Source organism: Callionymus lyra, chromosome 2, assembly GCF_982586985.1.
Source record: "Callionymus lyra chromosome 2, fCalLyr1.hap1.1, whole genome shotgun sequence".
NCBI lineage: Eukaryota > Metazoa > Chordata > Actinopteri > Syngnathiformes > Callionymidae > Callionymus > Callionymus lyra.
The window spans coordinates 30034002-30055974 of NC_141819.1; the positions used below are offsets into that span (position 1 = coordinate 30034002).

Here is a 21973-nt window from a genome sequence, read left to right on the forward strand (position 1 = left end):
AAACAACATTTTGAAGCATATTTGTGAATAATCTTCTGGCGAACACTCTACTTTCCGTAGCGTCACTGAACGCATCATAGCTGCCACGTCAGTGGTGACGTAGGCGTGGGGTTGTCCGGCTCCGAGTCGTGTAACCAGGATAAGACTCTTCTCTCCTCGCCTGGAAGCTGCTCCTCACAGTCAATAGAATTCTTTTTTTGAGGTGAGCTTTATCTATTAACTTTTTCTTTTTTCACGTGACATTTAAAAAATTGGTTGATTCTGTTGCTAGCATCCCTGACGCGCGTGCTACAAACGAACACTGAAGCTAACGACTGTCAATGAATCACTTACAGCAAATAACTACACTGTAATGACAGTATTATCACAGTTTTATCACTGTTTATTTATGTGTTAATACAAAGTTACCGGCGAGTTCATCCACACATGCGAGTAGAATGTGTTAAAATAAAGGCTGTTATGAATGAACAAGTGCTTACAGTAACTCAAATACTATACTAGAGCTCACAGGTTTATTGGTTTACTTTTCAAAGATAGTGTTTTTTTTTAAGTTGTTGTTAAAAGGTAAACAATGAATTTGTTCTTGATATAATGACTTGTGATAAAAAAAAAAAAAATAAACGCTTTAGAAAGTGAACCTGACATTTCTTTGTATGATCCAAACATCCACTGACACTCACATCCTTTATTCTGTACGGATGTTGGTCCTTATGGGTGGTGTTTGTTTGGTTTTCTTTTTTATTTGTTTCAAGTGAAATCATCATTTTTTTGGTATGTCTGGTATGTCTTCAAACCAGTTTTTCCTTAAAATGAATTCAAGCAATTATAAAATGATTAGTGTTCAAGACATTGTGTTCAAATGTCATTGTCATTTGAATGTTACTGCAGTTGGAAGGAATATTTGTCATGTATTATTTATACGCTTAGTAAAGATTTTGACACATGTATTTCTTTTTTTCCCCCACAACACGTTACTTACAAAACATTAACCTGTTTCAATTTTTTTAAAGAAATCTCATCAATGGATTAAAAAAAAAAACTACAAATTAACTAAACTTCTTGGTTATTATCGTCTTACTTTTGTTTAAATTTGACCATAAAGCCAGAAACCTCCATGTTTTAAAATGATCCTTTTCGCATTGAATTTCTCAAACAAAATCTTCTCAATCCTCTCTATGCTTTATTAAATCTGGCGTTTCTTTTTCAAATGCATAAAAACGTATTCTTTTTGTTTTTCTTGTTGCATCGTTCAGGTTCATATCCATCCTCATTCATCATGGAGAACAACAATCTTCTCCAGTTGTTGTCCGAGGCCGGACAAGATCATCTCCTCCAGTTCTGGGATGAACTGAGCCTGGAGGAGCGGGCCGGCCTGACTCTTGACCTGAAAGTGATGGACTTTGAGGAGATCAATGGATTCTTCAAAACGGCAATGAAGACGTCCTGCAGCAATAAGCAAGAGAAGATGGATGCTCGCATGGAGCCGGTGCCGGCAGAGGTTCTTGGCAGTGTGAGCCGAGACCGAGGGAGTTTAAAGGGCTGGGAAGAAGCAGGTAATGTCCGGTTGATGATGTTCTAGAGATTAAACCGCAGTAAACTGTGTGATTCAGTTAACGTCATACAAGGAAACGGATCCATTAAAACACTGATTTATGCAGGAATGCTTAAATGAGATAATGGAGACAATTACGAGTCCTTAATCACAGCCTGCTTGGGTAGTCATAGTTCTTCAGCGACCCAGGGTTCTACAACATTCATGCTTTCTGGTTTACGCCCTGTTTCCACGCTGTGATTCAAGCTCACAAACCTTTCCTTCTCACATCCAAACACAAAACAGCGACATGAGAAAGTCAGCTTGAATTGATTATAATTTACGCAATCCTCATCGTTGTGGTCTCAGTGAGAAGGAGGTTTCGGGGGATATGACAGTGAGGTGGGCGTCGGAGAACATCTGGTTTTTGTTTAACTTCTGACGCAAAGAGAGAGTGAGTTTATAACACTCTACACGAGGTCACTCATTACTTTTATTCCCCTGTGTGTCCAGGGTGTTGGCAGTTAATGTCTTAAGTGTTTTGGTTCCGACTTGACAAAAACGAAAGACAAACAGTTCAAGTTGTTAACTAATAAAGTCATTGTTAAACTGATCGTTCATTCATCCAGATCTGTTAGAGCATTTTATCAATGTGAACCTATAGGTCAAAATAAATAATTATGGATAAACTAAACATTGAAAGATAAGTTATTATTGAAAACCAAGTAGGATTTTATTCTAATATTGTCCAACAATAGGATAAGAATTGACTGAATTCGGCAATTTAGTAAATACAGTGATCAGGTTCTCTAAGTAATACACCGTTTTTAAGAATATTTGTGCCAGTCAATGCATCAGTGATACATATAATATTTATGTTTATGTGCTGCTTTTACTGTTTGAATTGGTGGGCAAAAATAATAACGGTGTATTTTATCTTATCTTAATAATAGAAAAAAAAAAAATTGAATTAGTGGTATAACTCCCTCCTCCCTTTTTTTTTCCTACTGTAGTGTGTGTTTTGGTAACATTTGTTTTTATTTTTATCATGAATTATTTTTACATTGTCATCACTATAACTTACTTGTAATTATTATTATTATTATTATTATTTGTAATATTTGTATTTATTATTGCTGTTTTAATATGTGTACTGTATGCCTTGATATAACGTGTAAGTTTGTTGTGAACTATGGTGTAAACCTAGATTTCCGAGATGTGGCAAGAATCAAGATAAAACTATACATGAATGCAAATCATTAATTCATGGTGTTTGTTTTTGTGTTAACCTTTACTTTGTCTGTGTCTCGTCAGGTCTGGACTGCATCTCTCAGAATAAAGTGGCTGTTCTGCTGCTGGCAGGGGGTCAGGGGACCAGACTGGGGGTCTCTTACCCCAAAGGAATGTACGACATCGGGCTGCCGTCTCACAAAACTCTCTTTCAGATTCAAGCTGAGCGCATTCTGAAGCTGCAGCTGTTGGCCGAGCAGAAGCACAAAGTTAAATGCTGTATTCCCTGGTAAGAACGTTGTCTGGGCAGGAAGAACACGGAGAGAAAAGCTGTTTATTAACCATGTTTGAGGTATTCTCGATGACGTCATATTATTGTGGTCGTAAGGAAATGAAGTTCCTGGAATTGGGGATTAGAGATCCCTGTAGAGTGAACTCAAAGTGCTTTAATAGACCAAAATAAAAGAAAAGAAACTCAAAGTCCTGAAGTCCAAAATCAATATCAATTAATAATAATACTTTATATACATAACTACTACGTGGCTACTTTATATCTTAACTAGTGACCTAGTGAAAGAAGGAAGAATTGTAAAAAGTGTGTCTACTGTCAGATGTTAATGTTTATTTCCACACCAGGTACATCATGACCAGTGGCAGAACTATGGAGTCCACCAAAGCCTTTTTCTCCAAGCATAAGTATTTCGGCCTGGATGAGAAGAACATCATCTTCTTCCAGCAGGGAATGCTGCCCGCCATGGACTACAGTGGAAAGATCATCCTGGAGAGCAAATGCAAACTTTCCATGGCTCCTGGTTAGTGAACTCACAATAGATATTTCTGTATTTAACTTGTTGGATTGATTTCTACTGCACATGTGTGAACCTCAAGGCCTGGAGGCCACATCAGTTTTTTTTGTTCAGCCCGTCTGATGGTCAGCTCTAAATCAAAGTAGATACTCATGTTGGTATGGTGTTTTTTTGTGTTGTGTTAACAATAAACCTAAATAAAACAGTTAAACTATTTACACACTGCAGATATATTGAAATACTGTAGGAAAAAGCATTAATTTGTAGTATTGTCAGAGTACCTGACTCTGGCTTTAACACCACATGACTCTTGACAAAGTCGTAACTTTTAAAATTTGCTTTGAAACTAAAACGTCAACTACTGGATTCGACTGTATCCTCTCGTCCTCAGTCATCGCCGGGATCTTGCGGTTATTGTTCTTTTAGTTGTGGAGAACGTAATTAGTGCTGCCATCTTGGGGGGGAAAAATCATTACAGTGCTGCTGCATATTGATACAGTATCATGGGAGAAAAAACATTGCGATATATAAATGTATCAATATTTTCTCACAACCCTAGTGAACTATAAAGATATGAGTGATTAAGATAAGAAAAAAGATAGTGGATCTCGAAGAGGAAACTTTAAGAGACTTCCAATAAGTTGTTAAAGTTAAAGCATTTCATAATCCTGGTTAGAGAGAGTTGAGTTAATATAAACTTTGTTTGGCCCGTGGCCATGAGTGCCGAATATTTTTGAACACTTGTCTGATTGAGTTTGACATCCCTGCTGTGGAGAACTAGGTCTAAGGTCTTTTCCTTCATTAATTTAGATGGAAACGGTGGACTCTACAGAGCACTTGGGTGTCAGCGCATCATGGAGGACATGCAGCAAAGAGGGATTGAGTTCATCCATGTGTACTGTGTGGACAACATTCTGGTCAAAGTGGCCGACCCCTCCTTTATCGGCTTCTGTGTGCTGAAGGGAGCCGACTGTGGAGCAAAGGTTTGTGCCCGACTCTCCTATTATTATTACCAGTCTGTTGACACTGAAGAACTTTACACCGGAGCTTGTGTTACCAGTTCATTCAAATGGTTTCATGTTTTATCTATCTAATAGTTAATTTCTACTGGGAAAAAAAATAACTAAAAAGGTTGTTCCAACAATACCATTGATTCCTCCTAAGTCCACAGGAACAGTGTTACAGTGAATTATTATTAGTGTAGATTCTTCAAGTTTCAGAAGGATTTGTCTTAAGAAACTAATCATATGTTATTATAAAACGTGGGATAACTACACGTACATAGTATACATTGTAAATTGTCTTTACTACAAAATTTACTTTCTTACAAAATCTGTTATTTTTATTTAAATGATCGTTCTACCGGTCGTCCACAACTAGCTTCTTGTTCTGAAATTCACCACTAGGTGGAGACGGCGTACCATTTTATTTTACCCCTCTGTACCTTTAAAATGACGTCAGCAAGTCCTGGAATGAGAAGAAAGTTCATGAGTAGATGTTTTATTTTTTATGAACACATTTAGTCATTAATCTTTCTGTTCATCTGGTTGAACTGGAAAAGTACTAAAGGAAAAATAGATTGTTTGATCATTAAAGTAGTGTTCAGGCTCAACAGGTTTTCTTGCATAGTTAAAGACAGTGATTACAATTACGAAATAACTTCACAGTTAAACCGGTTTTACTAATAGTTATGAGGGAAATATGATCAACTTCATGATGTCAGACTTGAAATAATATCACAATAAAACAAATGTCATCATTTATTTTCCATCCACAACTAACTCCAGAGCGACTGCTGGGAGAGTTGTGTGGTGGAGACGGAAGGAACACATTAGACCAGATCCCACCCTCTAACCCTCAATTATAAGCCCCAACCCCCTTACTAACCTCTAAGCAGAACTACAGAGAGCAAGTTGGCGACAAAGTTTCTTTAACTTCAAGATCAAATTCCTGGTTATCATCCCTAACTCCACTCAAAAAGCTTCATCAGATCCACATTTTAAAAAAGTGTGTCAGCTTTCTGTTTCCGATCAGCAGGTAATCCTGCGTCTGACACCATGAACGTATGTAGCAGTGAAGAGAGGGTGGTGTTAGTCATGTTGTGCTGGTACATCCAGGTGGTGGAGAAGACCAACCCCACAGAGGCGGTGGGTGTCGTCTGTCAGGTGGATGGTCGCTATCAGGTGGTGGAGTACAGCGAGATCACCCTGGCAACGGCGCAGAAGCGCAGCGCGGACGGGCGACTGATGTTCAACGCCGGGAACGTGGCCAATCACTTCTTCAGCTTCTCCTTCCTCAAAGATGTCGTGGAGTGAGTTTCAATAGTGTTTTTTCTTTTCCCCCTAAAAGTCCACAGTCTTGACTTTGGGTCTGTTTAGGAAGTACGAGCCGAAGCTTCAGCACCACGTGGCTCAGAAGAAGATTCCATACGTGGACACGCAGGGAAATGTCATCTCGCCCGACAAACCCAATGGAATCAAGATGGAAAAGTTTGTCTTTGACATCTTCCAGTTTGCCAAGTGAGTGAATGAATTCTTCATGTGGCGTCAACTGATTGACATTCTGTCTGATTGATGTTCATTTCTGTTATTATTGGAACATATTTTTAGTTTGTTTCAAGGATAACAAAGACATAGACGAACACCAAAATAAACCAAACCAAAGCAACATTTTTATGAAAAAGTAAAAAAGATAATAGTAGGCACAAATGTATACGTATATTTATATTTATATATACATAGTTGATGAAGGTATATTTAATATAATTAATTCATCACAGTTAAGTTGTTAAATCCCCATTAAATGTATCATATTTTTTCAGGTTATTTCTAATGTTTGAGGTGCAGATTGTTTTGAAAAACAATAGAAATAAAGTTATTTTGACGTATGTATTCTATATGTGTGTATTCTCCTCGAGTATACAAGTTCATTTTCAAGCTGTGCCACCACTGGCTCTGGCCGGCTTGAGCTCAGGCAAACCCCCAAGCCTGTGGTTTGAATGGTCCTTGATCTTTCCTAACATACACAAACCAACGGCTTTTTCCAGTCGCAGCCCCTCCTCACCAGCCTCGCTCACTCCTCCGCTTCAAGACTGTCTGGTGACGTTTGCCAAAGCCTTGGACTTTCTGAGCTGCCTCTTCATTTTCCTCTCTTTGTGCGACCATCTGTCCGACCACTGATCAAACATGTTAAATATTATTAATCTGGTTCAAATTGATTGAGTTAAAGTCGGTTCTTAATGTGTCATCAGGTTATAGTTGCATTGATGAGACTCCATGTAATAAAACAAGTGTTCATGTCGAAATTAAATGGATATATTTAACTTCACATTGTCCTTTTAAATAAATAAAATAAATATTAAACATAATGTTATGTCAATACTACCAAGTATTTATTCAGAGAACTTTCTAATGTTGGTCTGTTTCAGACATTTAATTTCTATTTTTATATAACTGTATTGTATTTCTATATTGATTTACTTCTTCCACGTTATATATCTGTTCGTAAAAACCATTTGAGAGTATTTTAATGAAACTTAACTTTTTAGTTGCTAGTAATAGATCAAGGAAAAAATGATTATTTTTGTTCTATTTCTGGATTTTGGAAGGTTTTCACTTACTTGTATATATTCTACTGCTGTTTTCTTTTCAGTGTGTAGCTATTTGTATTAATGTATTATATTTTATTATTTTTCTTATGTATTTTCTTTGGGATAATGTGTGTATAAACTTCAATATTTCAATAGGATTCATGTTCTACAAATTCTCATATAATCTCATATTTGATGTCTGTGTGAAAAGAAAAGAAAAGAAAAAATGATAAAATTAAATATATTATATATATATATATATATATATATTCTCCACCCTGACGGTCCCTCAGAACAGTTCCTGTATCGTTATGCAGTTTAAATGCCCACCACTAGTGGTCAGTAGCAGGTTCAATATTACTTATTTATATGCTGTGTCCATAAGTGTGGACTTGACCCCTTGGCAGAGGTATGCACTCTTTGAGTGGTAGTTACAAATAATTTGATTGAAGGCTTTGTCTTCGACAGGACGTTCGTAGTGTTCGAGGTGCTGAGGGAAGACGAGTTCTCCCCGCTCAAGAACGCCGACCGGCAGGACGGGAAAGACACGCCCACCACCGCCAAACACGCCCTGATGTCCCTTCACCACCGCTGGGTGCTCACTGCCGGCGGCCACTTCATCGACGAGAACGGCTGTCGCGTTCCCGCCATTCCCAGGTGAGCACGGAGCCCCGCTGACACCTGGCTTCTCACCCTCGTCACCAGACGTTCGTGTCCCGGCCTCACTGTCTCTGTCGAATGTTTCCAGTAACGGAGCCGCTGTCCCAGATGTCAACAGAAAGTAATTATGCAGTGCATGGTGACGGGGCCTCCTCTCACACTCGCTGTGATGCGTTAACTCTCAGCACGACTGCTACTCTGAGGGTTCCCTCCTTGCTGCTACTTAGTGGGAGAGTTTCCTGTCACTTTACACAGGCTGCTGCAAGTGACGATGGAATGATAGTACTAGTCTTTCCTCTACCTAGACTGTTGCTACTAATTCACCAAACGGCATGCTGGGTGATGGTGCTCAACTTTCTGGCAGATTCAAAAGCTGCTGCTGTTTGTGTGCAGAGTAGCTCGATCGGACATGAACGTGGCTAAATAACACTCACAGCTCACTAAGAACGCTTGTTGTCGTTGAAGAAGCAAACTTGATCATGGCGATGTCACGCTCTGACACATACGCTATTCATCTGCTTTTTTTTAAAGGAAGTTGGTCGGTGGTTTGAAGTAGGTTTTGGGAATGAGGACACTTCTTGAAACCTTTCACTTCCACCAGAAGTCCAACGACAGCTGTGAGCAGCTTCGTCTTGCTCAAGGAGACAATAACTTACTTTTGTTCTCTTCTTCTTCTCCCCATCATCAGCCTGAAGGACGGAACAGACCTGCCCATCAAATGTGAGATCTCACCCCTGGTGTCGTACTGTGGCGAGGTAAACCATCTCTGTTTTCCAGGCCCTTTCACAAAGTTATTTTATGATAAAATCATGATAATTGTAACTATTATGACCATTTTTATACTCATAATAATAATAATAATAATCATTATTATTATTATCCCTATTATTATTATTATCCCCTCTGTTTTTACTGTTTAAACGCTTTGTGACCCTGGTATAGAAAAGCGCTCTACAAATATTACTTACTTACTTAATCTTGTTACTCACATTTGTTTACACTAAATGTGTAATTTTATACAGTTTTTTAACACACAATGAATGTCTTTCATACATTTAACAGTCATAGAATATTTTCAACTATGACATACAACATGGTTTTATAAGTTGAAAAGGAGCAAAAAGAATAATCAATTTTCTATTTTAATTAACAGGATATTTAATTAACACACTTTGTTATTTGTATCTTTAATGATGTCACTGAATACAGACTTATTCATTTGCTCATAGTGTCTTTCATCTTATAATTTTTTGAAGATAAGCGTAATTGATATAATGTGACCATTGTGTGTGTCATGTAATCATTTTTGATGCTAATTGTCGATGTTCAGTGATCAGTTTCTCCTGAATCCATGATTGGTGTTCTATGTTACTTTAACCTTTTGTTCTTGTATGAATGCTGTCACTTCTGATAGTTCATCATTTGCTAATTCATCTTTTTGTAGCTCCCCTTATGATCCAAATGTTGAATTTTGAAGCTGTTTTTGAAGCTGTTTTTAGACCATGACTTGTTGCTGTCGTTGAAAGGGGCTGGAGGAGCTGGTGAGGGGAAAAGAGTTTCAGGCGACGCTGATGATCGACGAAAGCGGAGTCCACGAGCTGGTGAAGAACGGCCTGTAGAGGAGGGAGAAGAGCGACAACCCAAAGACAAACCCGAGCCACCAAGTCATCTCAGTGCAATAGTGATGATGAAAGCGTCCTCATGAAGGGGGTGGTGGTGATGAAGTGACGGTGACGTCTAGTGGTGCAGCTATTTATTTTGCATATCTTATTTTTATACACTGTTAATCATCCACATGTTGAGGACCAACAGATCAGTTTACTTATTTAATTCCACTCAGTGATCAGAAGTACAATAGAATCATGAAACATGGTACGAGAAGTTTTATTTAGGGTGTGGGGGGGGGGGGGGGGGGGTCATGAATCATAATCAATGAAGGCGAGTAAAGTTTATGCAAAAACAATGATATGTTTATTAAAAAAAATGAAAAAAACACTGACCAAAGCTTCTTTCTTTTTAGCATTTGTGTGTTTCTTCGTTATATCCAACTCTTTTAATCCAACTGTTATTTAGCTTGGAAACACTACTGGGCCCCGTACATGGAAAAGTAAAATATACTGTAATTCTTGGCAACGAAATACTAATTTGATTTTTTTAATTGCTGCTAATCTGTGCTTTAAAGTGACGATATGGATCCAATCTGCAGGCGAGACAGCTCCTTCTTGTTAAGACACGAAAATAAACTGTTACAATACATTTCTTTTTTTTTAATGTCTCCGTAAAATATACCTCAGCAAATCAGTGAAAATGTTCCAAATGAAACTGTATAGACAAAAAACGCATTACTTGTTACTGTCTCTGGCCAAACCGTGTAATTGCAACACTGAAACCTCCGTTTCCACATACTGCATGTGCAGGAGGTGTATATAAAACAAGAGAGTTAGCTTCCTGGAAATAGAGATGTGTTGTGGTGCTTCATCTACCTGCACCTCAGAGTAGATCAGTAACTATAGTGAAACTGACATTTGGACCTCTTTACTTGACCACTTCCTGCACGACAGGAAAGAAAGAAGAAGCAAAATGATGGATGTACACTTGATAGTATGTGAAAAGCACTAAAGTGAAGGCATGTCAAAGCAAAGTTAAACTATTCTTCTCAACACAAGTTATATTTCGTGTTGTTCTCCTAAAGTCAGAGTTTCCAGCACATGGTTTTTGTTTTAGAGGCATTCAAACCTGCTGCCTCCATTCTGAAAACCGTGGCTGACTCGCCGACTTCTGTGAAAGTTCTGATACGTGAGTCACTTCTGCATCAGGTTGAAACTCTTTATGAAAAATCCCAGATGTTTTCACCTCTCCGTGATAATCTGTCCCTCAGATGTCCGGAGTGGAAGCAGTCATGACGACAGAAGAAGACCTCTTTATGACACTTGACCCCCAAACCAGTCCGGAGTCACTGAGTTTGTCCGTCAAGTCTTGCAGGACAAGACTGTTGAACATATTAAAGGTGTTAAAGATATGTTGACATCACTGTCTTCAGTGGTGACATGTCAAAAGAAAGACTCTTTTCAAAACTCTCTGTTCCAATTCAAACCTTAATTGAAACCGTATGTGTGGAATTCTGGCACGCTTCCAAGAATCCACAGAATGTGAGGGATTTTTTTTTTTCATCCCCTCTTACTCTGTTTTCTCCCTCTCTTTTTTTTTTTCCTCTATGTGAAGCGGCGTCTCACATCAGCCCACAGAGTCCTGGTGGAGGAGGCTGACGGACGCAGGCGGAGAAGAACTGGACTGGAAAGGGAAATAATTATTTTTAAAAAGCCTACGAACAAATGGTGTGAATGGAAAAAAGAATCTCAGGTAAGAAGATTTCATTTTTGTTCTTGAGCTTCCTGGAGGTTGATTTAAATTTGAATCATCAAATCTTTTTCTGCTTTTTTAACAACACACTGTTGCTACAACTCAAACTTTGCACAGTCAGAACATCTATGTTTAGTTTCCCCAAAATCAATCAGAAGTTTAATGTTGTTTAATGCAAAAATACATGACTACTTGTGGTTTTTAAAAAAAATCATTTTTATAGTTTTTAATTAGAGCTTAAACCAGTGCAGTGCATTGTGGGTATGAGTGGTGAGCTTTGTCATAGGAAATGACTGTGGTAAGATCAAGCTAAAGTTGGAATGTCGTCATTCATTCTTTAATTCTTGGGCATTGGAGCGTGTTTGAAACTTTAAAATCACTCTTCAACCCAGATTCAACCAGGTCACATCAGAACACAAGCAGATAAATAACATTGGAATAGGGTAAGATAAGGCAGAATATTAAGAGGTGGTTCAGAGCTCAGTCCTCAAGTCTCTTTATTACTATTTAAGCCTGATCTCCTTATTTTGGAGGGTTTTCTTTACAGGAGACTCTGGCTGGAGAACATCAAGTTGTGGTCGAAACAAGCAGAGGTTGACTACTAGCTGGCACACTCTGACAAAGGCTTTTGTTATACTGAATTTCCGAGCAGCTCCAGTGTTGTGTTGTCGCGCTCCTGTGTGTGTTTGTGATGTGTGTATTATGTGAGTGTTACATGGGTGGCATGCAGGTGTCCTGCAGTGATATGTGGGTGATAGTTTTCAGCACAGAGGCGTCTTTTCAGCCGGTAGCACTGGTGACGCTCAGCACATCTTTACTTTCAATGACTCGACGAGGTCATGGAAGGTCAAGGAAGGTCAGGGGTCAGTGGGCTACACCTTTCCCAGCATGTATCATGAGATCATCCACGGATCATGTACCTGTATTCTGTCCCCGGTGGACACAAGGAGAAGTACTTTTAAGCTGAGATTTAAATGTCTTGTGTAGTCGACGATCTGTTCCTCCACCAGACGACATTGAACGGCAACAATGTCAGAAACCCGTTGATGCACGAAGCCGTGAGTCTGAGGCACATGAGGCACGTCAAGGTCGCACAGCGATATTTGAAACCCTGTGTTAGGAGCCGTCGCCGAAGCACCAGGATGAAGAAGTGAAGTGGTTGATTGCAGTGCGAGGGTTCAAGATCGTGAGAGAAAACATACGGTGAGAGAGTGTTGAGAGGTCCGGCTTTGTGCAGGTTTTCTTTGATCCGTTTTTGAGTTATTTCTGCTAACAGACAAAAATATAAAATGACTATCACCTTATCTCCTGGACTGTGGTAATAAAGGAAGTGTTAAGCAACACAATTTGACTCATTATATATTTTAAATTCTGTCTGACAGTTGTTTTCTATTGTTGCTTTTTTCTGTCTGTACTGTGACATTAAGTGCTAAGAAAGGCCTTATTAATAAAATGTATTATTATTATTTAATTTGTTAAACTATAAACTAGCAGATACACCATTTTTTCTACTACTACTACTGAGGGCAGAAACCTTAAGAGAACCAGACAAGACCAAGTCAGGTAGCGGAAGAACCCCTGAAAAGTAGGGAAGACATGTAATATATTTTGTAACCTAAAATTGTAAGTAAGGACTAGAGTGGTCAGTAGATGTCGCTGATATATGGGTTCGGGTTGATTCAACTAAAACGATCAATCGCTCCACTACTATTTCCTGTTGAATGTAAACAGAATAAAAACAGAAACACAATATTATAAAGCACTTGTGTATTGAAAAAGTTACATTTAAGTGTCTCCTCATCGTAGACTCCCTGTCGACAGAACATCGTAGGAAAATGCGTAGAAAATGTTTTGTGTAGATATACTTGTATTTCCGTTCTTTGTTGAATCTTCTGTTTCCGTGTCAACTTGACGTTTCTTTGCGAGGGCCATGTTGCACTTCAGCTTCTCGGCTTATCGTCAAACCATAGTATTTTTGACCGAAAAAGTGACACAAATTCACAAAGTGAAGTGAAACTACTTTTTTATTTTTAGCTTTTTGATAACCTATTAATCTTTTATGAGTGAAATGGTGAAATGGTTGACAGAACCTTATTTCAATGGCCATTTTAACTCGGAGATCCTACATTTTCTTTAAATCCAAACTCGACACAACTGTCACATGTTAGCATGTTAGCTTATGAATTTCAGGTCTTCGCACAGAAGTCAGTCCTGTAATTTCAACCCTTCAAATAGAGCGGCCGCCAACTCTTTGCTTATCTTTTCCCAAACTCCTGACAGATGTGTGATTGGAAATGTTTCAGATCTTTGCTGCTTGAGGGAAAACCCGCCGCGCACTCGTGCTGTAATTACTAGGTATAAATAGAAGGATGTAAAGAGATGCCGACCCAGAAAACGTGCAGAAGTTTTGGCGGTCCAGATCTACACATGCTCGAATGTTGACCCCGCCTTAAGCATCACTCGTTCATCACCTCCTCGTCTCTTCTGTCTCTTCAATGTAATTTTCTTATAGAGTAAGTCACTCGGTCTTTTCTCCGTCTCCACTGTTCCACCTGTCATGAGACACAATATGCGGCGAGGAAATAAAACAAAAGATGTTTGTCAAGATATCATCAGTTCCCTTGACCTGCTTCAAATTCAAGGGCGGGGGCCAAATCTGGCTTGCCAAGTCATTTTATGTGGTCCGGCAGATGTTTGTTGATATGGTGAGCTATAAAGATGCCAGCGTTTAAGATAAGATAATGAACAAAGATTATGGCTGTGGACGCATATAAAGAGGCTTTAAGGTAAAACTGACGTTGACGGATTTAATGGGAATGTTCAGTGATGGAAGACAAACACATAGATCATGAAGATAGATTGAGATTTCAAACTAATAGAAAGTTTGATAAATAAACATTTGGTTTGGCCCTTAAGCTTGATTGCTAAAAGAGTTTGGCCCCTTGTGCGAGTGAGTTTGAAACAAAAAATAACTTTTATCTTCATCTTTATCTTTCATCTACTTTGCTGAAAGCAATGGTTGCTTTACTTTCGTTTGTTTTATGAGGTATTAAATTATTAGGTTTGATGCACATTGGAAGAAATATAGCACAGTTTTTCGCCAACAATACACTTTTATGTGATGAGATATTATTTTAACTGAGATAAAAAAAAGAATGCACAGAGAATCAGAAGTACATACAAGTCATGCAACAGATGCTATATGTTCAACCTAATGGTGAAGATATGTTTCCAGTCCCAGTATATTATCATTAATAAACAAATGTTTTCTTATGGAAGAAACCTCAAATATGTGTCATTTAGCCTCTAAGATGACACATTGTTCTTTCATGTATTCAATCAAGTATTTGCGGTAAAACCAAAAAGAAAAGAAGCTGATTCAACACATCCACAAACATTTCTGCTGATTTCCCCAAAAGCTTCTCATTTCATCCGTGCTGTCTTTAAGTCGTGTTTTTATTGTGTGTCCGCTGTTTACGGCCTCTGTCGTCAGTTCCGTGTGTCTCGGTGTAATTGTAGGCTGCCAGGAAGATCTGAAGCCTCGTTTGGGCTTCAAAACAACCTCAGGAGAGAATTCTAGCTGCCCATGTGGACTAATGATAGTTTGACTTGTTGTTGCTGACGCATCAGACATCTGTCTCAGGAGGTCTTCGGCTAATTTGGAGGGTTTAACGTCCATTACTTTCTGTAGCGTGACGCGTCGTCCATTTGGTTTTTAGTCTGGGAGCTGAAATGAGTAGTGAGTGACTTGATTTAGAAGCAGCGCTGCTGCTTTTACTTTAACAGAGGAAAATAAGAGCTTTTTGGCCGAAGCTGTTGTTTTCACAGAGTGTCAGTGTGTTGAGTTCAGGGCCTGGTTATTCAATCAAGACTGATTCAGTTTTTAGGCAACTCCCCTTACACACTGTAACACAATATTTTAGAGGAAGAAAAAAATGATTATTTGTAAGATGAGGTTCAGTTTTTCCTCCTCAAATCTTCTGTATCTTTCTGTGAACTGCAAATATTTGCTGGTCGGAGTAAACATATCCTGCTTATTGATAAACAATGTGTAACAAACATCCACTAAAAGGGACTTTTTCAAAGTCATGAGACGAGCAAGACAGTCTTGAGCAAACCTCAGTGGTTTTCTCAAGATTTTCAAAAGCACTCTGAGAGCACAGACCTCTGCCAAGACACCTATTTACACCCACATATTTTTATTCAATATAATTGTTAAGCATTAATCAATACAGTATACTAATATATTGTATTAATGTACATTATATATGTATATATATATATTGTATAATAATAATAATTGTTTCCTTTTTTCTTTTCATTCTAACATTTGATGCCTTTTCAAGCATTTGAAATATCATTGTTGATTATCAACTCAGTGTTCCAGAACCCCCTTTTCAAAAATTGCACACGAGAGCCTTCAAATGATTCATGGATCCAGATGGTAATCGAGAACATCGTCCACATGTATCTGTTCCTTGTTAAAGCAGCGACATGTAACATTTAGACCTTTTTTTTATTATATATTTGGAATGTTTGGTTTTTGAATTTTGAACAGTCACAACTCATGAAGTAGTCCTCCCTGGCTATTATTTTAACAATGTTCTTTAAAATACTGACAGACATTTTAATTTTAAACCAGGAGAATCAACAACAATGCAGTTACTCTGTACCAACACTAAGTGGAGCCAGAAACACGGTTCCTAATCTCATGGATAGGGGCTTTTAGTAAGAATTTTTTGAAAAAAGACAGATTAAAGCATCGAAAAATCTTCTTAGTGTGATGATACACCATTTACATTTGGACTTGTACATTTAAATCCAACATTTAAACTTTTAAATTATACTTTTTTTTGCATGTGGCAGCTGGTTTCCAATCTCTCGCCACTACCGTCACAAATCTCACAATAACTCTTCATATATGAGCAACTAATGTTCCGTGGGTCCTGTGGGGGGAGGTCTGGTCTGGACCTCGGCCAAATAGAACATTAGCAACAGAGGAGATTCTAAGGGTGAGAAATGTAACAGATGTAAGAAGATTCTCCCTTCATTCACGCTCTTGTGTTTTTGACTTTAATCAAAGTTATTTTTCTCTGCGTGGAGAGTATGATTCTGATTAAATGCATTCTTGTAAAAATTAAATATCTGTGTCGCCACGTTCAAGCCAGCGGGGAGAAGAAGGATTTAATAGAGAACACATGTGGAGGGTTTTGCTGTGCAGCGTATGGAGAGTATGTGTACTGCAATGGCACATAAAGACAAAGTTGCGTATATGGGATGTTTATAGCTATAGGGCCCTGGCGAGGTTTCTGGAAACATCAGCTCGGTTTTTCAACTCAAACTCATCAGAGCAGCTGTTTTTGTGTCGGTGTGTTCGAGCTGTCAAGGGTTTGGATGCAAGTGATGATGAGTTTGGCAGGCAGCGATTCGGCTTTTGCAAAAAATTAACAATGTTTACAGAAAGGGAAACAGAAGTATCCTGCATGCACTCAACACATTTGAAACCCCTGAACATTTTTTACATGTATTTAAATCTCAACTTTTACAGTATATTTGTACATTTTATAAAATTGTAAACACACATTTTTTGTTTTGCATACCCCATACACTTTATACACATCATACGCTTTAATCCACAATTATAAACTTTAATGACAACAATTATTAATTGGAATAAAACTATTTTAACCTTTACTCAAGCAATTTTAAACTTTATTCAGACTATGTTTTCAAACTCTGTAATCAAACTCTATTCAACTGTAATAAAACAATTATTCACTGTAATCATACACTTTCAACTGTTATCAAACATTTTCAACTGTTATCAAACAATTTCAACTGTTATCGAACAAGTTTTAACTATAATTAAAAAATCCAGCTTTTATCAAACAATTGCTAACTATAAACATATGATTTGAACTGTGAATTATACTTTTTTCAACTGAAATCAAGAATATTTAACACTTTTGTACTTTAATCAAACAATTTTTAACTGTAATCAGACAATTATGTAAATATTTTTTTAAACTATGATCAAACAATTTTCAACTATTAAAGTACAATTTCAACTGTGAATGCAACAGTTTTAAACTGAAACTCAGATCATTTTTAAATTGTAATAAGATCATTAATACTTGAATTAAACTATTTTTAAACTCTAGTCAAACTGTTATCAACTGTCATCAAAACATTTCAAGCTGTTAAAAAACGAGAAACATTCCAAATGTTTCTACTGCTTATTTATAATGTTCTATTCCACTGAGAATGATATTGGCTTCATACTTAATCCATGTTTTTTGTTAACTATAGAGTATTTTCTGACCTGCTGTGTGTGTTTGTGATGGCTGAGCAGCTGGAACGGCGTCAGTCGAACCTCCATGTTGACTCAAGTGGAGGTGCAGGACTCGTGGTGCACTGACCTCTCTCTGTGGCGCAGAGACATACCTGTTAGTATCATCAGCAGCAGGAACAGCTCGCCGACTTCTGCTCAAGAAAAGAAGAACAGTATGTCTTTTGTACTCTTTTCTGACGGGGGTTCATGTCCTTCACCACCTCCTTAAATATTCACCAAAGGAATCCACGTCCACTCATTCATTCCAGAACAAGGAATTCTTTGGACTTAAGTAGATTACAGAGAGACTGTTGTTTTGCTTGTTAAATAAGGAACAACTACATCGATTTTAAGAGGTTTTCTCTGCACCTTTATAGCAGATATGTTTGGTTGAATCGTTCCAGTTTATGTTACTTTGAGATCTCCTGTAACTCTTAAAACAAATGTCATCATGAAAGATGAGCTGTTACTGAAGGAAACACATTAATTTCTCACGTTTGCTTTTCAAACTATGTTTATCTTAGATTCCTGAGAATTCTGCCAAACCTTCTAATCACCACTTTATACGTGTTTGAGTTTATTTTTCTCTCTCACTGAAAGCTTTTTAGAGAAGTTTGATATATGGAGCGTCCTAAACATCAGCTGCTCCATCATCAGGGAATTTAAAGGAAAGTCAACACAACTGCAGACACACACGATCGACTGTGTGTGAAGACACATGTACACACACCATCTGTTACATGTTTTCTTTTCCAGAATATGAGATGTGATCGATCAGCCCGTAGAAACATTGACCTTAAGTATAAGTTACTATTCATCCTTAATGAAAACACACTTGTACAGATATAAATTTGAGAAACTTAAACATTAGACCAAACATTCAAAATCTTTTTCTCATTAAATTGAGTCAAATCAGGTGATTTAAATAAATCAATCAAGTTAGGCTTGTTGTTGTTTTTATTATCGACACTTCATATGTAAACATATTTATTTTGAGTGAAACTGATTCATTCTCATCAGTGATTCTCTTCTTATTCTTGGGAAGCTTCAGAAACTTTAATTTGTGGCAAAACATATCTTAAGATTGAAAAATAAGATAAAATAAATGGCTAGCACATTTGAAACCTTCAGCCATGAAAATTTAAAAACTGTAAAAATATTTCCACTTTGCCTATAAAAAAGATCAAACTAAACTCCTCTATGTCAATTGAGTTGTATCCTGTGCAACCTTGTATTCCACTGATCACTCCAGTTTCCTCCCAGAGCACATCTAGAAGTTTTTTGTTTACTTTAAATTGTACTTCTCTATATGAGTGTGTTTGAGTGTGTGTGTGAGAAAAATGGATACACTTGTATATTGTGATTTATCTTTTTTCCAATACTGTATTGATATTTAACAACATTGTACTGATGTAAAATAAAATTGTGGGGTTTTAAAATCATATTTTCGAAGTCTGTATTTGTATAAGTTTCAAGTTTATATATAAATAAAGTATGTGTAAAATACAATACCATCAATTTTTATTGATTTAGAATTAATATTTAAATATTCATTGTGTTTGTCCATTTCGGTGTTTCAAATAAACTTCTAGCTGCTAGATGGAAGCAATCCTTACGTCCTTTGCAGCTAAAGGAGCAAATAAATCCAACGAGAACCAGGTGATGACTGAGGACCAGAGGATACTATACCACTGACTCCAGCAACTAGAGAGTTGAACAAGATCACTTAAATACAGTGTAATCTGAAATCCCTCTGAAAAATTAAGCAAGTGTATCAAATAGTTGAGAATAATGCATCCCTACAGTCTTAGTGTGTATGTACATGTGTGCGTGTGTGCATGTATTTTTGTGCATGTGTGTGTTTATTTGTGTGTGTCTTTTCAGGTTGTTCCTCACTTCCAGTCCCAACTAACTGAAATCAATCTAGACTCAATAAATTAAAAAAGCTCAAGAATGAATGCGTTAATCTTTTATCTTATTTTTGAATGCATTTTAAAAGTCACAGAACAATGTATTGGTTCGAATCCCCTCAAAAAGATTCGGCAACCCAGTGTGATTCTATCAAAAGTCATCTGGGTTATTTATATTTTTTCATCATGACGTCATTGGCTGGAATATTTATGACTTCTTGACAGACTGACCTAGATGTGTTGTTGTGGAATGCTGCGTATGAAGGTAGAAGGTTTTACTTAATGGACTAAAACAAGCAAACAAACCTCCAGGTCCGACGAGCGTCCACCAGAACCAACCAAAGATGGGTTCCACGGCCCCACGACACAGAGCATCTTTACATAAACGCCCCCCCCTCATATAAACACGTCTTTCCTTCCCAAACACACACAAGCCGTCAGCTGTTTGTGTTTCATTAGTTTCTAGGAGCGCAGCGGAGGTGAGCTTAGTGGAGGATCTCTGGAGGAAGTGGCTGAAATGTGAAGCTGCAGAAATGGGAGGAAAAATAACAAGATTATGTGTGAAACTAAAGAGAAAGAGTCAGTGATCAGAACTGGCTGCACATGAGCCGTCACTTGAGTCCGGAGGACGTCTGTTGGACATGTTCAGGCGTCAGTTAACTAAAAAAAAAACGCCAAAGAAATGAAAAATGTCTATTTTGCCAAGACGCTGGACATCTATTGATCAGGTACATCTAGATGTTGGAGTCTTTGACAGGGTTGAGTTGGGGAAGTTACTTGTAACTTTCAAATTCCTCTCATTGTGCATCTGTTTGTATGAACTCCTCACCTCTCCTTTTTTATTTGATTATGATTCTTCCTAAAGACGCTTCTTCTCTTCACCATATTTGCAACAAAGTCAGATAATGTGTTTAACAGTGTACAGAAGAACATGTGAACCTCTTCTAGGAATAACAACCCCAGTGGATTATATCGTGAGGTTGAAGTTTAGAATATGATGAACAATAGGGATCAACACTTGTCTCCTTTATCTCTTTCACTTTGGATTGTTTGTCAAGTGTCGAAGACTTGCACGCCGTTCACAACTATCTATTGATTACGTACAATAGTCTGCTGTAATCATCGAGTAATTTGGCAGAAGATAAGAGTTTGAATTGTATCTGCCAATGTTAGAGTCTAAACAACTTCATAGTTATGCTGATGATGTCACTCTCTTTATTGATGTCGACCACAGTAGACAGTTCCGAAAAAAACACTCTTGCTGTATCAAATGTGATTATTTTTATATGATTGTGTAGTAGATGTAACACAAATATAAGTATAATTTGATTAAAAAGATAGTCCAAGTAGTGCTTGAAAATGTCCCTTAGTCACTCGAAATCCCCAAAACAATACTCAACAACATAACAATCTCCCACCAAAGAGTGAGACCTCGGCTTGAATCTCCTGCTTCCCTAATATTGTTCATCTGTGCATGTAAGAAGTGAATTTGGACCCTCGGCCACTACAGGTCTGATCAACATCGAGTCCATCAAACTGAAGGTTTCAATCCAAAAATACTGTAGAGAAAAACACAACTCCACTCCACAATTGATAGAATTGTCTCATTTCCCCATACACAAAACAACCTAATGTGTCGACCAGATGGATAAAACTGAATGATTCTTGTGACACATCTTGGAAAACGTCTCGTTTAATGACTTTTTTGACTGGACTCGACAAGTATGAGTAATAGAGTCAGTCATGCATAACTGACAAACTCTAGACAGCTGCTGCACTTTCTAATCGCAACTGGTTCTTTTTTTAATGGAGAAATGTCCGGGAAATGTTGACTTTGGACGCTGATGAAGACCAGGAAACACACACACACACACACACACACTCTTCTTGCACTCATTCTTCACGTGTATTTGGGAAAGCCCGAACTTCAGAAAATATCCTCCCAGTGTTTGCTCTGAAACTAAAACTCACTTTGTTTTATTAAGCCAAGAAACGAGTTAATATTGAAAATAATTCAGACATATTTAAATTGTGAATTATGTCTGATGTTATTTACACTGACGAGACATTTAGCAGGAGCAGTTTGAGCCTCCAAACACACACACAAACGAAAGAAAGAAAATGTAATTTAACAGAACAATGTATTCCTGACTGTTGTTAGGTTGACAAACGGACAAACAAAAACATGGATATTTGGAAAGTGCTTCAGTATTGAGAGAGTGGCATCATTGGTTCGGCGTCAGTTGTCTGCTGGTCGACCGCTATTGTTTTGTTTCTTTCAAATGTAAAATATGATGAGTCAGCGTTATTCTACCACGGTGACTCAAACCCGAGGAAATCTAACTTCCCGTACGAGCTAATTGGACAATCCTTGAAAACCTAATTGCTCTAATGTCTCTAACGTGAACACTGACGTTACATAAGATGCCTTTTTACGAGGTGTAAACTATAAAAACCAACCTCAGTTATATAAGCAATGACTCAATAGCTCCTAACGTGGGTGACTAAATGAAGATGATGACATCTGTGTGAGTTCCTACCTTTCGACCCAGAGTT

General features: G+C 37.7%; 2 protein-coding genes across 4 annotated transcripts in view; both read left to right on the top strand.

The window, feature by feature from the left end:
• The first annotated feature begins 99 nt into the window (after positions 1–99).
• Positions 100–9717, top strand: uap1 (UDP-N-acetylglucosamine pyrophosphorylase 1). 2 transcript variants are annotated; one of them, XM_087784571.1, is made up of 11 exons: positions 100–202; positions 1254–1553; positions 2846–3050; positions 3398–3573; positions 4378–4550; positions 5685–5878; positions 5946–6086; positions 7625–7813; positions 7905–7937; positions 8505–8571; positions 9343–9717. In XM_087784571.1, the coding sequence occupies exons 2-11, from the start codon at positions 1277–1279 to the stop codon at positions 9433–9435; spliced, it is 1548 nt and encodes a 515-aa protein (XP_087640697.1). In that variant the 5' UTR covers positions 100–202; positions 1254–1276; the 3' UTR covers positions 9436–9717. The 2 variants fall into 2 exon arrangements, with proteins under 2 accessions (XP_087640697.1, XP_087640698.1); XM_087784572.1 differs by lacking the exon at positions 7905–7937 and having other exon boundaries at positions 9343–9716.
• Positions 9718–10925: 1208 nt separating this feature from the next.
• ddr2a (discoidin domain receptor tyrosine kinase 2a) overlaps positions 10926–21973 on the top strand; it is a 29198-nt gene continuing 18150 nt past the window's right edge. For both annotated transcript variants that reach the window (XM_087784573.1, XM_087784574.1), the window contains exon 1: positions 10926–11176. The gene's annotated coding sequence lies outside the window, so the exon portion shown is untranslated. The remainder of the gene's footprint in view (positions 11177–21973) is intronic.

Bases quoted from the DNA above. Each gene is read 5' to 3' on its own strand.
- uap1 (XM_087784571.1), top strand. From the start codon at position 1,277: ATGGAGAACAACAATCTTCTCCAGTTGTTGTCCGAGGCCGGACAAGAT. The intron at 5,879-5,945 runs GTGAGTTTCAAT...GGGTCTGTTTAG, and splicing joins TTCCTCAAAGATGTCGTGGA to GAAGTACGAGCCGAAGCTTC. The intron at 7,814-7,904 runs GTGAGCACGGAG...GAATGTTTCCAG, and splicing joins CGCGTTCCCGCCATTCCCAG to TAACGGAGCCGCTGTCCCAG.